Raw genomic sequence first — 13,135 nt, forward strand, 5'->3', positions numbered from 1 at the left:
ACAGTGTATAATCTTACCTTAAGCTGAAGTACTAATAGAAAGTTAATGTTTATTTTTTAAGGTTGGTCTTTAATTTGGGGCTATACTAGAAATTCCAAATGTTCTGAGTAGTATATAGTTGGCCCTCTGTTCTCATGAGTCAAAAGTAGATTGAAAATACTGAGGGGGAAATTGCCAAAATAGTACAGAAATTTTCCCCAAAATCTTCACTCTCTTAAGCCATATAAAATACCTAATCATTACATAGCTTTTATGTAGCATTATATTATATTGCATATATTAAGTATAGGTTAATACAAATACTCCATTTTATATGAGGGACTTTAACATCATAGAATGAGGTATCTGCAGGTGTAGGGGGTATCTGCAGGGGGAGTGAGGGAACTAGAACCAATCCCTAGTAGGTATGGAGATACCACTATACTTTTAAAATCACTTTAATTATTACTCATTATTATTAATTATATTATTACTAATAGCCTTGATTTTTTTTCTATTTTAGGTTACTTAAAATTTAGAAAGAGAAATGAGATCTCCACTGAGTCAGTTTCCTTTTTCCTAAATAAGGGTTTTGTATCTTCTTTTTTTTTTTTTTGCTTATGTGGTACTGAGGAATCGAACCCAGGGCCTCAGGCATGCAAGGCAAGCGCTCTACCACTGAGCCCCCTTCCCAGCCCGGGTTTTGTATCTTGTAGGCTAATGTATTTTCTAATTAAATCTACCATTATGCTTTAGTCTGGCTTTATTTAGTGGTCTGTATTGTATATTCAAGAAATTTGTGGAGAATGCTGTTTATTATCATATACTAGCCTAATACAATTACTCATTCTTTTTCAGTTCATACTGTGTGGTTAGTATGTACAAGTGGTTTTTTTCTTTCTTGCTATTGTTTCTAACATAAGGTGATTTTTTTGTTGTTGTTGCTTTGTATGTCTCTCCCCCTGGTATAACCTCCTTCACTGTATTTGATGTTGGTATAATTTGGGGAAAGGAAAAAACAAATTGTTTAAAAGGGATACAGGTGAACCCATTGCAACAATGAGATGTACAAGATGCTATGTTGAAAAACGAATTTTACAACTTTGGCAGGGTGGAGCAGGGAGTGAGGGATGTAGGGAGATGGGAGGGCAAGGATGGTAGGGGGAAAACAAAGGAGGCTTGATAAGAAATGTACTCATTACCTTGCTCATGTAATTGTAACCCCTCTGTATGGTATTTTCACAATAAAAAACATTATAAAAAAAGAACACATCAAAAAGAAAAGTACATAGAATTTTCTATTTGACGTTAAAAAATATTGGCATGTGAAGAATATTAATGGATAGTACAGTGATGAAGTAAATTTTCCCTTTGTCCACACAGAGGATGGGGAGGCACGTGAGAGAGATGAGATCCGGCATGATAGGCGAAAAGAGAGACAGCATGACCGGAATCTCTCCAGGGCAGCTCCTGATAAGAGGTAGGTGCTAGTTGATGTAAATAAAAATTACAAAGAGCAGCCTTTTGCTATCTTCTTTTTTTTGGGGGGGGGGCGGGTTGTGAGACCTGAACTCTGGGCCTGGGCGCTGTCCCTCAGCAATTCAGCTCAAAGCTAGTGCTCTACCACTTGAGCCACAGCACAACTTCCGGCTTTTTTCTTTTTGCTTATGCTGTGCTGAAAATCAAACCCAGGGCCTCAGGCATGCAAGGCAAGCGCTCTACCACTGAGCCACCTTCCCAGCCCCCTTTTGCTATCTTCTGGAGTAGTGTTTGTCCACTAATAACAGTTTTGCTTTTTTTCCCTTTTCCTCTTTAGCTTGGTAACTTAATAAAATTACCTATTTTGTTATTTTTAAGTATTTTGTCTTAGGAGAAATGACTTCCTACAAATAAACTTTTCTTCCATAACTTTATGTATAGTAAGTTAGAATTGAGAATGAGGGTGATATGGATAAGGGAACCAAAAACATCTTTGTGAGAAGGAAGCAGTGAATGAAACTGTTCCAGTGGTCAGACAAATGATCACGTTTCACGTGCCTTCATACAGGAAATATGCTGTCAAACATTTATTCACATCCCTTTATATGCAGAAGTAGTAGGCCTAATTATATGGGTGAAGACTAGGTTTTCTAAGAAATAAGATTCAGCCATCTCATAAGAAGTTGAACTTAAAATTCAGAGGGACAATGTATGTAAAATAACTAGTGAAAATGTCCAAGCATCCTTAAGACATACATAGTGATATGAAACAAACTAGAGGCATGTATTGGGGACAAAATAGGAATTGGGGAAGATTGTGATTCACTGAAGTCTGAGGACTGCAGTGCCTCAAAAGTTGGGAAAATACTGTAGTATGAAGGTAAGATTCTGAGTGAAAATTAAATGCAAATATGCATCATTTTCTTTCCAAATACATAGTTTTTCATGCTCTGATCATCCTAGGAACTGATACATTTTCTTATCTTAAATCATACCTGCTGATTTAATTGGTACATTTTATATCCCTGCATAAGTGTAGTCAGAGGAAGCAGAGAAGCAATGCAGAGATTTGAGCAAATCTACAATATACAAGAAGAATGAAGTGTGAAAGTATTCAATTAATGGACATTTTTATAAAATTCAAATATGACCTTGTAAATAAATTGGGCACTTAAAACTAGTGAAGTTAATCAGGCATATTAACACATACCTGTAATTCTAGCAACTTGGAAAGTTAAGAGGATCAAGAGTATAAGACCAGCTTGAGAAATGATAACATAGAAAAGCTATAAATAAGTGGTTTGGATAAAAATTAAATTGTGAAAATTACTTTAAGATCGGAATTTCCAGTAAAATGGCTGATGGCAATCACTAGGTTTCATTAGGATATAGATTTCATTTATACTAAACCATCAGAGGAATTAATTCGAATGTCTAATACAAACTAAATGTAGTTAGGTAAAAGAGTTGATTGTGGTTTATAGAGAATGCCTCAAATGATGCATCAATTTTTATCCACTTCCACAACCCTCTGAACCCTCCTGGATAACGGCATGGTTATAAGGTAATTGCTTGTATTAAATTATTTCATGTCACAAGAACCAGTTTCAGATACTGTTTTGCACTACCAGGAAGTCCTAATTGTAGAATTGCCTTCTGTAATGGTGCATCATAATGTATTCATTTTCTTTGCTTCTGGGATTAGTTATATTTTAATATATTCACCTTGTCTGCAAAGAGTTTCAATTAATGATCTTGTATTTCAAATAGATCAAAACTGCAGAGAAACGAAAATCGAGATATCAGTGAAGTGATTGCTCTTGGTGTACCCAATCCTCGAACCTCAAATGAAGTTCAGTATGACCAAAGGCTCTTCAACCAGTCCAAGGTATGAGTTGAGAAACAGCCTCTCTGTGTTTACAGGAATACCTGACCCTCTTCGTGGTTAATTGGCGATAAGAGCCTCACAGACTTTTCGGCCTGGGCTGGCTTTGAAACACGATCCTCAGATCTTAGCCTTCTGAATAGCTAGGATTACAGTCATGAACTACCACTGCCTACAATTTTTTGGTTTGGGCTTTTGGTAGTATCAATTTGTACTCAGGGTTTTGCACTTGCTCAGCTGGCACTTTGCCATTTGAGGCACACCTCCAGCCTTGCTTTTTTTGCTGGTTATTTGGAAAAGGGAGTCCTGAAGATTTTTCTGCTGGGTTGACCTTAAGCCATCAGATCCAAGCCTCCTGAGTAGCTATGCTTACAGACAAGAGCTACTATATGCCCAGCTTTAGAGGTTAGACAATTGATAAATTAAGATACAATCTTTTAAATCTTGATTCCAAAACTTTTTTTTCCGCCTGAGCCAAAGGACTTAAGGATGAAAACTCCACATAATTTGAAGACTGTCTTCTGTTACACTGATAAACATCAAGTATTTTAAAATTCTGAGAGCCATAGTATCTTCTGATGCCCTCAGGAACTTAAGGGATATAACATTTGAACTCTAAATGACAAGAGAAATGTTTTGCCACACTGAACAAACTGGAAGCTTCTCATAATAAAAAATAGCACTGGGATCTATCAGTTGTAATGACTGCATTGTCAACATAGATAAATTGTACTTTGTTTAAGCCTCTAGGTAAGGACCTAAACAAGACATGAACAAGCTTTTTTTTTTTCTTTTTTTAATCTTAGCTGGCCACCAGTGGCTTCGGCCTATAATCCTAGCTAATCAAGAGGCTGAGATCTGAGGATCTTGGTTCCAAGCCAGCCCAGGCAAGTAAGCCTGTGAGACCCTTATCTCTAATATCAGAAAAAGCCTTAAGTGCTGAGTGGTTCAAGTAGTTAGAGCTCAAGGCTTTGAGCAAAAAGGAGCTCAGCAACAGTGCCCAGGCCCAGAGCTTGAGCCCCAGGATGGGGAAATAAAACACACACACACACTTACTTGTGGGGTTTTTTAATGAAGATCTTTTTTTAAAATTGTAGTTCAGATTTTTGAGTTTTTGGGTTGTTTTTTTTTTTTTAATGAGAGCTATAACAAGTGTTTATTCTTCATGAGTAATCAGGTTGATCTTTTGATAATAATTAAACATTTATTTTATATCCATATTTCCACAGGGTATGGACAGTGGATTTGCAGGTGGAGAGGATGAAATTTACAATGTTTATGATCAAGCCTGGAGAGGTGGTAAAGACATGGCCCAGAGTATCTATAGGCCTAGTAAAAATCTGGACAAGGACATGTATGGTGATGACCTAGAAGCCAGAATAAAAACCAACAGGTACCACAGCACACAACCCTGTCTCAGTATTCATATCAGTGAAACAAAAGTATTTCATAATCCTTTCTTTTTCCCTAGGTTTGTTCCGGACAAAGAATTTTCTGGTTCAGACCGCAGGCAGAGAGGACGGGAAGGACCAGTTCAGTTTGAGGAAGATCCTTTTGGTTTGGACAAGTTTTTGGAAGAAGCTAAACAGCACGGTGGCTCTAAAAGACCCTCAGATAGCAGCCGACCCAAGGAACATGAGCATGAAGGCAAGAAGAGGAGGAAGGAATAGATACTCCTCTTTTCCCACTCAATGAACTTTGTCCATAACCCCAATGATAGGAGTCTTGGGGGCCAATACAGTTTGTAAACGATCAGGATAAAAACCAAATCTGGGTGCCAGATCCCAGTGCTACTTTTTATTAAGAGAGATGGGGGATTGAAAATGCTACTTTGAATTACTTCCTTTTTTTAAAAGAGTGGGCTGTGTTTGTGCTTTTCCCACCTTTTGGCACTTAGGGAATATACTCAGCCCCACCCCACATACACAGTCAAGACCACTTCCTTTTATGTAATGTCAGTAGTCTGGGGGTCTATTTTGTCTAAGAATGACTGTTTATCAGTGAAGTTGCCTCAATCACAATGAGGGTGTTCACATTTTGGAAATGTGCTAGCAAGTGAATTTTCCCCCTACTGTGCTGTTTTACTTTGGAGTGGGGAAAATAAGGTCTTGTTTAGTGCAACTATTTGTTTCCAATAAAAACATTTAGAAAAAATTGTTGTTTGCTTTATTTAATGAGTAATAATTATTCAGAAATATTTTTCTTCATCTGATGTTTGATCCCCTTGTAAATTTTTTCGTCTTTGTGCTTGAACATGGAGCTGGGGAGAAAAAATAAGCACTTTAAGACAAGGCACTATTGGTTGTTTTTGTTTTTTTTTTTAAAAAAAAGCCACACACACATTACAACTGGGTATTATCACTTAATATAAGAAGGCACACACCCTCTCCCCCTGTTTTTGTGCTGGTCCTGGGGCTTAAACTCAGGGCCTGGACACTATCCCTGAGCTTTTTTTCTCAAGGCTAACTCTCTTATTTGAGCCACAGTTCCACTTCTGGGGTTTTGGTTGTTAAATGGAGATAAGAGGCTCGTGGGCTTTACTACCGCAGCTTCAAACTCCGATCACTCAGCCTTCTGATAGACAGGATTATAGGTATGAGCCACCAGTGTCTAGAAAGAGTGCCCTTTTATTAAGGACTTGGTACTAGTAACTGAAGTGCTTAGAATTTGTCTCTTGTTCTGAACTTTAGTTAAAAATTTATAAACCCGTGGCTGGGAAGGTGGCTCAGTGGTAGAGTGCTTGCCTTGCATGCATGAGCCCCTGGGTTTGATTCCTCAGCACCACATACGTAGAAAAAGGTGGAAGTGGTTCTATGGCTCAAGTGCTAGAGCCCTAGCCTTGAGCTGAGGAAAGTGCCTAGACCCAGAGTTGAGGCCCCACGACCAGAGAAGAAAAAAACCCGTATAGCCAAGATCACATGGTAAATGGAAAAACCAAGATTTCAACCTAAGTTGGTCTGGTCTACTGTTTGCACAGTTCTGTAGTACATACGCCTTGCTAACCATGTATGGGTCTTCCAGCTGTTGGGTGTATCTTAGCATACATGAGGTTAGAGGCTTATAGCCCAGCAACAAAAACGGTCTTCTGTACTTCCCAGACCTTCTATAACCACCACCACTTTAACAAACATTAAAGAAAGCAAGACAGACTTACCTTTACTCCATCAATAATATGATTTTCCTGTTGTATTGCATTCTGAAGTTCTTCTGCTGAAGAAAACTGAATCCAACCCAGACCTTTGTGAAAGCCAGTCTCTCTGTCCTAACAGTTCAAAATTTAAAAAAAGGTTAATCATGAATTTGAAATTTTCATGAGCTCCAACTCAAACTATCAACATTTTCATTTGCCAAAATCATACTAAAGATATTAATAATCGTCATCCTGTTAATACATATTTGTCCTAGTTATTCAAGGCTAACTCCTAGTGTTAGTCCTGTTTTTCTACTGCCAATGATGAATAATGAATTTCCTCTCATTCTAGATGCAGTCATAGTGGAAATGGTTGCTAAAGCATTCTGCTTATTTCTTTCTTACCTCCTAATTCCTAGGAACTAGAAAAGCTGAGCCTCTAAAGAGAAGCAAGCTGACATGGGGCATGGGAGATCACAGAGGAGGCAGGTCACAAAGAACTGCAGATCATCCTGAGGAGCTAAAAGAAGCCCCTAGTAGAAAACTTAAAGCTAAAATATAAAAAGGCAGGGACCTCAGTTCTACAGTTGAAAGAAATTCTGTCTTTCCCTATTTGAGCTTTTTTTTTTTAATTTTTATTGTGAAAATACTGTACAGAGGGGTTACAATTACATGGGCAAGATAATAAGTACATTTCTTATCAAGCATTGCAGCCTCCTCCTTTGTCTCCTTCCCATCCTCTCCCCCACCCCCCCATATTTGAGCTTCTTGTGAAGCAAACTGCTACATGGACAAAAGCTAGACCACAGCTATGTGAGATCAAGCAGAGGACCCAGCTAATCTGTGCCCCCCTATAAAATAATATGTATGTTTAGCCATTAAGCAAACCTTCATTCCATTAGATGTTAACATATTTTTATGTTTTCATTTAAAAAATTAAGAATTCAAGGATAACAATATTTTTTTATCTTTATTTGCAACACTGGGGATTGAACCCAGTGCCCTGTACATGCTAGACAAGTACTCTATCCCCAAGCTTCCAGCTCCCAATAGAATTTTTAAAAATAATACTTACAAAAGGTATAATGCACTTCCGTATATGACCAAACTGTGCAAAGTGTTCTCGTAACTCATCTGTTCAAAGGGGAAAAAATAAATCAAGAAATATATTTGAGTTCTCTAAACCAGATTATAGATAAAACCCAAAGAGGTCCTACAGGCCCCAGATTTCTTTTTTTTTTGTTCTCCAGTCCTAGAGCTTGAACTCTGAGCCTGGGTGCTATTTTTGTGCTCTGAGTTTTTGTGCTCAAGGCTAGTGCTCTACCACTTGAGGCATAGCTCTACTTCCAATTTTTTGGTGTTTAATTAGACATAATAGTCTCACAGACTTTCTTGCCCAAGCTGGCTTTCAACATCGAGCCTCAGATCTCAGCCTCCTGATCAGCTAGGATTACAGGCGTGAGCCAACAATACCCAGATATCCTCAGATTTCTTGAAGACAGGAACTATTTTGCATTTCCTTGGCCTTAAAACTAAGCAAACAGCTACCAGACTGATTATACTGCTGTAAAGTAGCAGACTTAGTTATTGCCTGGAAATATGGATGAATAAATTACTAAACTAGCTGCAGTCTTCATACTAAGCAAATATTGAGTGTTTTCATCATAGTGCATGCTGTGCTGGGTATGTCAATTATAATCCCTGAGAGCAGATCATACAAAAGAAAAATGATCGGGGCTGGGAAGGTGGCTCAGTGGTAGAGCGCTTGCCTTGCATGCATGAGGCCCTGGGTTCGATTCCTCAGCACCACATAAGCAAAAAGAAAAAAGCTGAAGTGGAGCTGTGGCTCAAGTGGTAGAGCACTAGCCTTGAGCTGAAGAGCTGAGGGACAGCGCCCAGGCCCAGAGTTCAGGCCCCACGACTGGACCCAAAAAAAAAAAAAAGAAAGAAAAATGATTATAATCCAGGGTATTTTAGCGTAACAGCTCTAAATAATCCTAACAGTGTTTCGTCTTTCATAACTTAAAAGTTTATAGCAGGTTAAAACTACTTTTCCAGCCATTTCCCATGGCTGGCCCCTAGTAACTCTCCAGAACAACAAAATGAATCCTCTCAGTCCTATCCTGTAGATTCCCTTTTTTTCTTCTTCCCCTTGTGTATGTATATGACAGTATTGGGGTCTGAATTCAGGGCCTCTCCCACTTTGCTTTTCTGCTCAAGGATGGTATTCTACCTCTTGAGTCACATCTTCCAGCTTTTTGCTTGTTAATTGCAAGTAAGAGTTGGATTTGATCCTCAGATCTCAAACCTCCAGAATAGCTAGGATTACAGATGTGAGACACAGTTACCCAGCTTTCTCTTCCCTGGATATACCTATCCAGAGTCATGCCAGAGACATTTCACTGAATATAGTTTTATTGGGCTCTTGTAATATAAAACATTGTACTAGCTTTGTGAGGCCTCAAAGACTTCGGCAGAACCTTTAGGAGGCCTAGAAGACCGAAACGAAGCCATTGAGGAGCATGCCCTCAAAGACGATACAGACACACACACACCAGTCCAGTCACTCCCTCTCCTCTCCCCAACTCCTGCCTCCCACCCACCCTGCCTTTCTTTCCCTCTCCCCCGTCCCTCTCTCTCTAATAAAGACTCATAACTGGGCCTCTTAAGTGCTGGCTTCTCTGTTTCTAGCGACTGAGTTTCCTTACAACACGCCCAGGGGCTTAAGTTATTCTCTAGTACAAATCAGGAAGTTTTATGGGCAAGTGCATTTAATCCTGTCCACAACGGTATGAGGCCCGTATTCATGATTACAGTTTTTAAACGATTAAACTGAAGCACGGGGGCGAACTGCTTTCAGTTGTGCGAATGGCTGCGCTCGGATTCTCACCCAGGCAGACTGGCTTCAGGTAGCTGCACCTGGGGAGACTTCACACGGTTTTCAACCTCAACAGGCTTGGGGTGCCTCCCTGTCAAATGACCCGCACACCTCCCCACTCCGAGACGGCAGGAGGCGGCCCGGGACTCCGCGACCCGGGGACACCGGTTACTGCACGCCAGCGTCCTCCGCGGCCCTGGGCCGGCCCGGGCGCCACCGGCTGGCTCTGCGGGCCGCGCCCCTCCCGGTCCCCAGCACTCACTAGCCGCCGCCGTCCAGGGGATTTTCCTGACAAACGCAACCGGCCGCCCCAGGGTGGCGCGCAGCGTCGCGGCACCGCGCACGGCCGAGGCTGACATCTTGAGAGGCGCTCCCGTGTGACCTCAGGTCGCGACCCCGGAAGAACTCCTCGGAGATCTGCTTCCGGGCCAGGTGGTCCAGGCTCCGAGATGGGGAAGATGGCGGCCGTCGTGGGTCCTGTGGCAGCGCTGGCGACAGAACCCGGAGAGGACGCCTTTCGGAAACTGTTCCGCTTCTACAGGCAGAGCCGGCCCGGGACTGGAGACCTGGGAGGAGTCATCGACTTCTCGGCGGCCCGCGGCACGGGTCCCAGTGCCTCCAAGGTACGGACTGCGAGAGCGCGGCCGTGCGGCGCGGCGCGTCGTCCCGCCCCGGAAGGGGCCTCCGGACGCTCCCGCCGGGCGCCCCCGCCTTCCCAGGGCGCGGGCCGGCTGTGCACAGGCCGCCTCCGCAAGGCCAAGGCCTCGGCCCGAAAACCCTGGGAAGTGGTGTGTGCGCTTCCTCGGGTACACGGCTCTATGTTGAAGTTTCTTTTTCTTTTTTGTCGGTCATGGGGCTTGAACTCTGGGCCTAGGCGCTGTCCCTCAGCTCTTTAGCTCAAGGCGAGCGCTCTACCACTTGAGCCACAGCGCCACTTCCGGTTTTCTGGTGGCTCATTGGAGATAAGGCTCACGGACTTTCCTGCCCGCGCTGGCTTTGAATCGCGATCCTCGGATCTCAGCCTCCTGGGTAGCTGGGATGACTGGTGTGAGCCACCAGCGCCCGTCCCACAGCTCTATTTTGAATAAAATCACTAAGTACGTAACCGTAGAAATTAGGATAGCCCTCTGCACCCTCAAAAAAACCCCAAAAAACTCGATAATCCCCAAACTTGACAGAGATCTGACATTGTTAGTTAAGCCGTTGCGCATTTAAATTACTCCCTGTCCTCTCTGGGACTTACACAAAGAAGCAATGGGAGGGGCTGGGAAGGTGGCTCAGTGGTAGAGCGTTTGCCTTGCATGAATGAGGCCCTGGGTTCGATTCCTCAGCACCACATAAGCAAAAAGAAAAAACCGGAAGTGGAAATGGCACTGTGGCTCTAGTGGTAGAGTACTAGCTTGAGCTGAAGAGCTGAGGGACAGCGCCCAGGCCCAGAGTTCAGGCCCCACGACCAGACCTAAAAAAAAAAAAAAAAGAAGCAATGGGAGAATTTTGAGACAACCTCCCCCCCCACACACACTTTGAGAAAAAAATATGTATATATAATATGCGTAAATCCACACACACACACATATATATATATATATATCCTCTTTGAAAATGGGGTATCTGAAAAATAGGGAGAAAGGAATATATAGGAAGCACACCTGTAAAGTGCTTCTATTTTTCTTTACGCTTACTTAACAAATAAGGATATATAATCCCTTAGTTGGCCATTGGTGTTGTCTACTGATGTCCAAGATGAGGGCAGGCATAATTTAGAGCTCTCAGTAAAATTGCAGTAAGTTCATATTGGTCTAGAACTCCTGTTAGCCAAAATGGCCTTCCAAGTTGTTAGGACAACACAGTAAAAAGTGCACACTAAGAGTAATACTTGACTCACAAAAACTCGACTAATTCAACTCCATTTCCCCACATTTTATCATAATGCATTCATAGTTTTTAAAATATGAGCCTCTTGAGCAGAAAAAGCTGGAAGTGGTACTGTGGCTCAAGTGGTAGAGTGCTAGCCTTGAGCTGAAGAGCTGAGGGACAGCACCCAGGCCCAGAGTTCAGGCCCCACGACCAGACCTAAAAAAAAAAAAAAGAAATCTTAGTTTTATCCCATAGCAGAAATTTCTTCAGAGATCTAGAGTTCCCAGGTTGACCTACAAAATAGCCTTAGCCTTTCTCTGTTTCTTTCCTGCCAGGTGGTTAGGTCTCAGCTAAGTGTGTCCTCAGTCAGTGAGCACGATGCTCACAGAGCAGGACTTCAGCCAGTCAACAAATGGCGGGCTTATGGACTTGAAGGTTATCCTGGTGAGTACCCCTGGCCTCATAGAAAGTGAAATTACTCAATCATTTCTCTAATTTCACAGAAGGAACTGTGAGCAAAAAAAAATTAAGTATATATACATATATATATTATATACACATATATATACATATATATATATATTAGACAAATGAGGAAAACTAAGCACAAATGTTTCTTTGGGGTTTTTTGTGTTTGTTTGTTTGTTTTGTCAGTCATGGGGCCTGAACTCTGGGCCTGGGTGCTGTCCCTCAACAATTCAGCCCAAGGCTAACACTCTACCACTTGAGCGTCAGCCCCACTTCCGGCTTTTTCTGCTTATGTGGTGCTGAGGAATCAAACCCAGGGCCTCATACATGCAAGGCAAGCACTCTACCACTGAGCCACCTTCCCAGCCCCTAAACACAAATGTTTCACTCCCTGGCATACCTTAAATTGTTTCCATTGTTTTAATTGAAGAGCAAAAGTCAGCAGTGCATGTCTTATGTGGCAGAAAGTGGCAGAACAAATAAAAAAATAGACATTGATTCTGGACTTCCTGGTACAGAGTACATCTTTTGTGCATCTACTCTGCCAGAAAAATTGCTCTAAATAATAGCATAATTCATAATTACCATTCCAGACAAATTGTTAACTAGCATAACAGCTATCAAGGCTTAACTTTTGAAAGGATAATTATAGTTAATGAGGTCAAAAGTTCTAATCGATTCAATAGTTCAGAGTTTTTAATGATGTTCAAGTAGCTTGCTTTACAAATAGAGAAATAAGATAATAAGTGTTAATAAAAATGGATATTAGCTTAACTTTTTTCAAGGGTCATGGTGTTATAGAGATTGTTATGACTTAGAAGATACAGAAATGTTTTATTAACTGGATAATCATGTATATACATTCTTTTTCTATTTGTTTTTTGTTGTTTTGTTGTTGTTGTGATGGTAATGATGTTGATGTTGATGAGATGGCACTATGTTGCTCAGGCCGGTCCAGAACTTGAGTGTTCAAGTAATCATTTCACATCAGCCTTCTAAGTGGCTTGGACTACAGGAAGGTGTCACCATATTTAGCTGGGTTTTTTTTTTCTAAAAGACAAAAGTTTACATTTGGTTGTGATTCCAAATATGAGTTAAAAGTGAGAGAAATCTTTAAAAAGGAACCAAGACTAAGAGTGTGCTAACTAACACCTGTTAGTGTGACTACTAAAATATTTGCTAATGTGGGAGAGTATAACAGCTTATAAACTTCAATAAAAGACTTTGGTCTTATGTGAAGTTATGAAGGAAATAGTTGAATGATAGCTTTTACATATGAAAGCATCACTGTGAGTTTGGGCAAATAAATGTAGAATGTACATCAACAGCAGTGGGGTTTTTTTGGTTTTGTTTTTTTTTTGGTCCGGTCATGGGGCCTGAACTCTGGGCCTGGGCGCTGTCCCTCAGCTCTTCAGCTCAAGGCTAGCGCTCTACCACTTGAGCCACAGCGCCACTTCCA

At 41.3% G+C, this 13,135-nt stretch overlaps 3 protein-coding genes across 5 annotated transcripts in view; 2 read left to right on the top strand and 1 right to left on the bottom strand.

The window, feature by feature from the left end:
- The window catches only part of Snw1 (SNW domain containing 1), a 34,467-nt gene extending 28,975 nt beyond the window's left edge, over positions 1–5,492 (top strand). Inside the window, exons 11-14 of the mRNA XM_013015321.1 lie at positions 1,363–1,459; positions 3,229–3,346; positions 4,573–4,736; positions 4,815–5,492. Of these exons, the coding sequence (XP_012870775.1) occupies positions 1,363–1,459; positions 3,229–3,346; positions 4,573–4,736; positions 4,815–5,013 (578 nt within the window). The 3' untranslated portion in view covers positions 5,014–5,492. The remainder of the gene's footprint in view (positions 1–1,362; positions 1,460–3,228; positions 3,347–4,572; positions 4,737–4,814) is intronic.
- Slirp (SRA stem-loop interacting RNA binding protein) lies at positions 5,493–9,756 on the bottom strand. Its single transcript, XM_013015360.1, has 4 exons — positions 9,614–9,756; positions 7,549–7,607; positions 6,498–6,605; positions 5,493–5,603 (listed from the first exon to the last, which is right to left on the bottom strand). Exons 1-4 carry the CDS (start codon positions 9,708–9,710, stop codon positions 5,532–5,534), a joined length of 336 nt encoding a protein of 111 aa, XP_012870814.1. The 5' UTR covers positions 9,711–9,756; the 3' UTR covers positions 5,493–5,531.
- A 1-nt stretch (position 9,757) lies between these two features.
- Positions 9,758–13,135, top strand: part of Alkbh1 (alkB, alkylation repair homolog 1 (E. coli)) — a 35,779-nt gene continuing 32,401 nt past the window's right edge. For 2 of the 3 annotated variants that reach the window (XR_001175021.1, XM_013015335.1), the window contains exons 1-2: positions 9,758–9,974; positions 11,544–11,652. Coding sequence is in view for 2 of the 3 variants with exons in the window: in XM_013015335.1 (XP_012870789.1) it covers positions 9,801–9,974; positions 11,544–11,652 (283 nt within the window). In the remaining variant the exon portion in view is untranslated. The remainder of the gene's footprint in view (positions 9,975–11,543; positions 11,653–13,135) is intronic. The other variant, XM_013015348.1, reaches the window with a different exon arrangement.

The sequence above is a fragment of the Dipodomys ordii genome, unplaced genomic scaffold (genome assembly GCF_000151885.1).
Source record: "Dipodomys ordii isolate 6190 unplaced genomic scaffold, Dord_2.0 Scaffold2, whole genome shotgun sequence".
Lineage (NCBI taxonomy): Eukaryota > Metazoa > Chordata > Mammalia > Rodentia > Heteromyidae > Dipodomys > Dipodomys ordii.

Bases quoted from the DNA above. Each gene is read 5' to 3' on its own strand.
- Slirp (XM_013015360.1), bottom strand. From the start codon at position 9,710: ATGTCAGCCTCGGCCGTGCGCGGTGCCGCGACGCTGCGCGCCACCCTG. The intron at 6,606-7,548 runs GTAAGTATTATT...TTGAACTGTTAG, and splicing joins GGAAGTGCATTATACCTTTT to GACAGAGAGACTGGCTTTCA. The intron at 5,604-6,497 runs GTAAGTCTGTCT...TTTTCTCCCCAG, and splicing joins ATATTATTGATGGAGTAAAG to CTCCATGTTCAAGCACAAAG.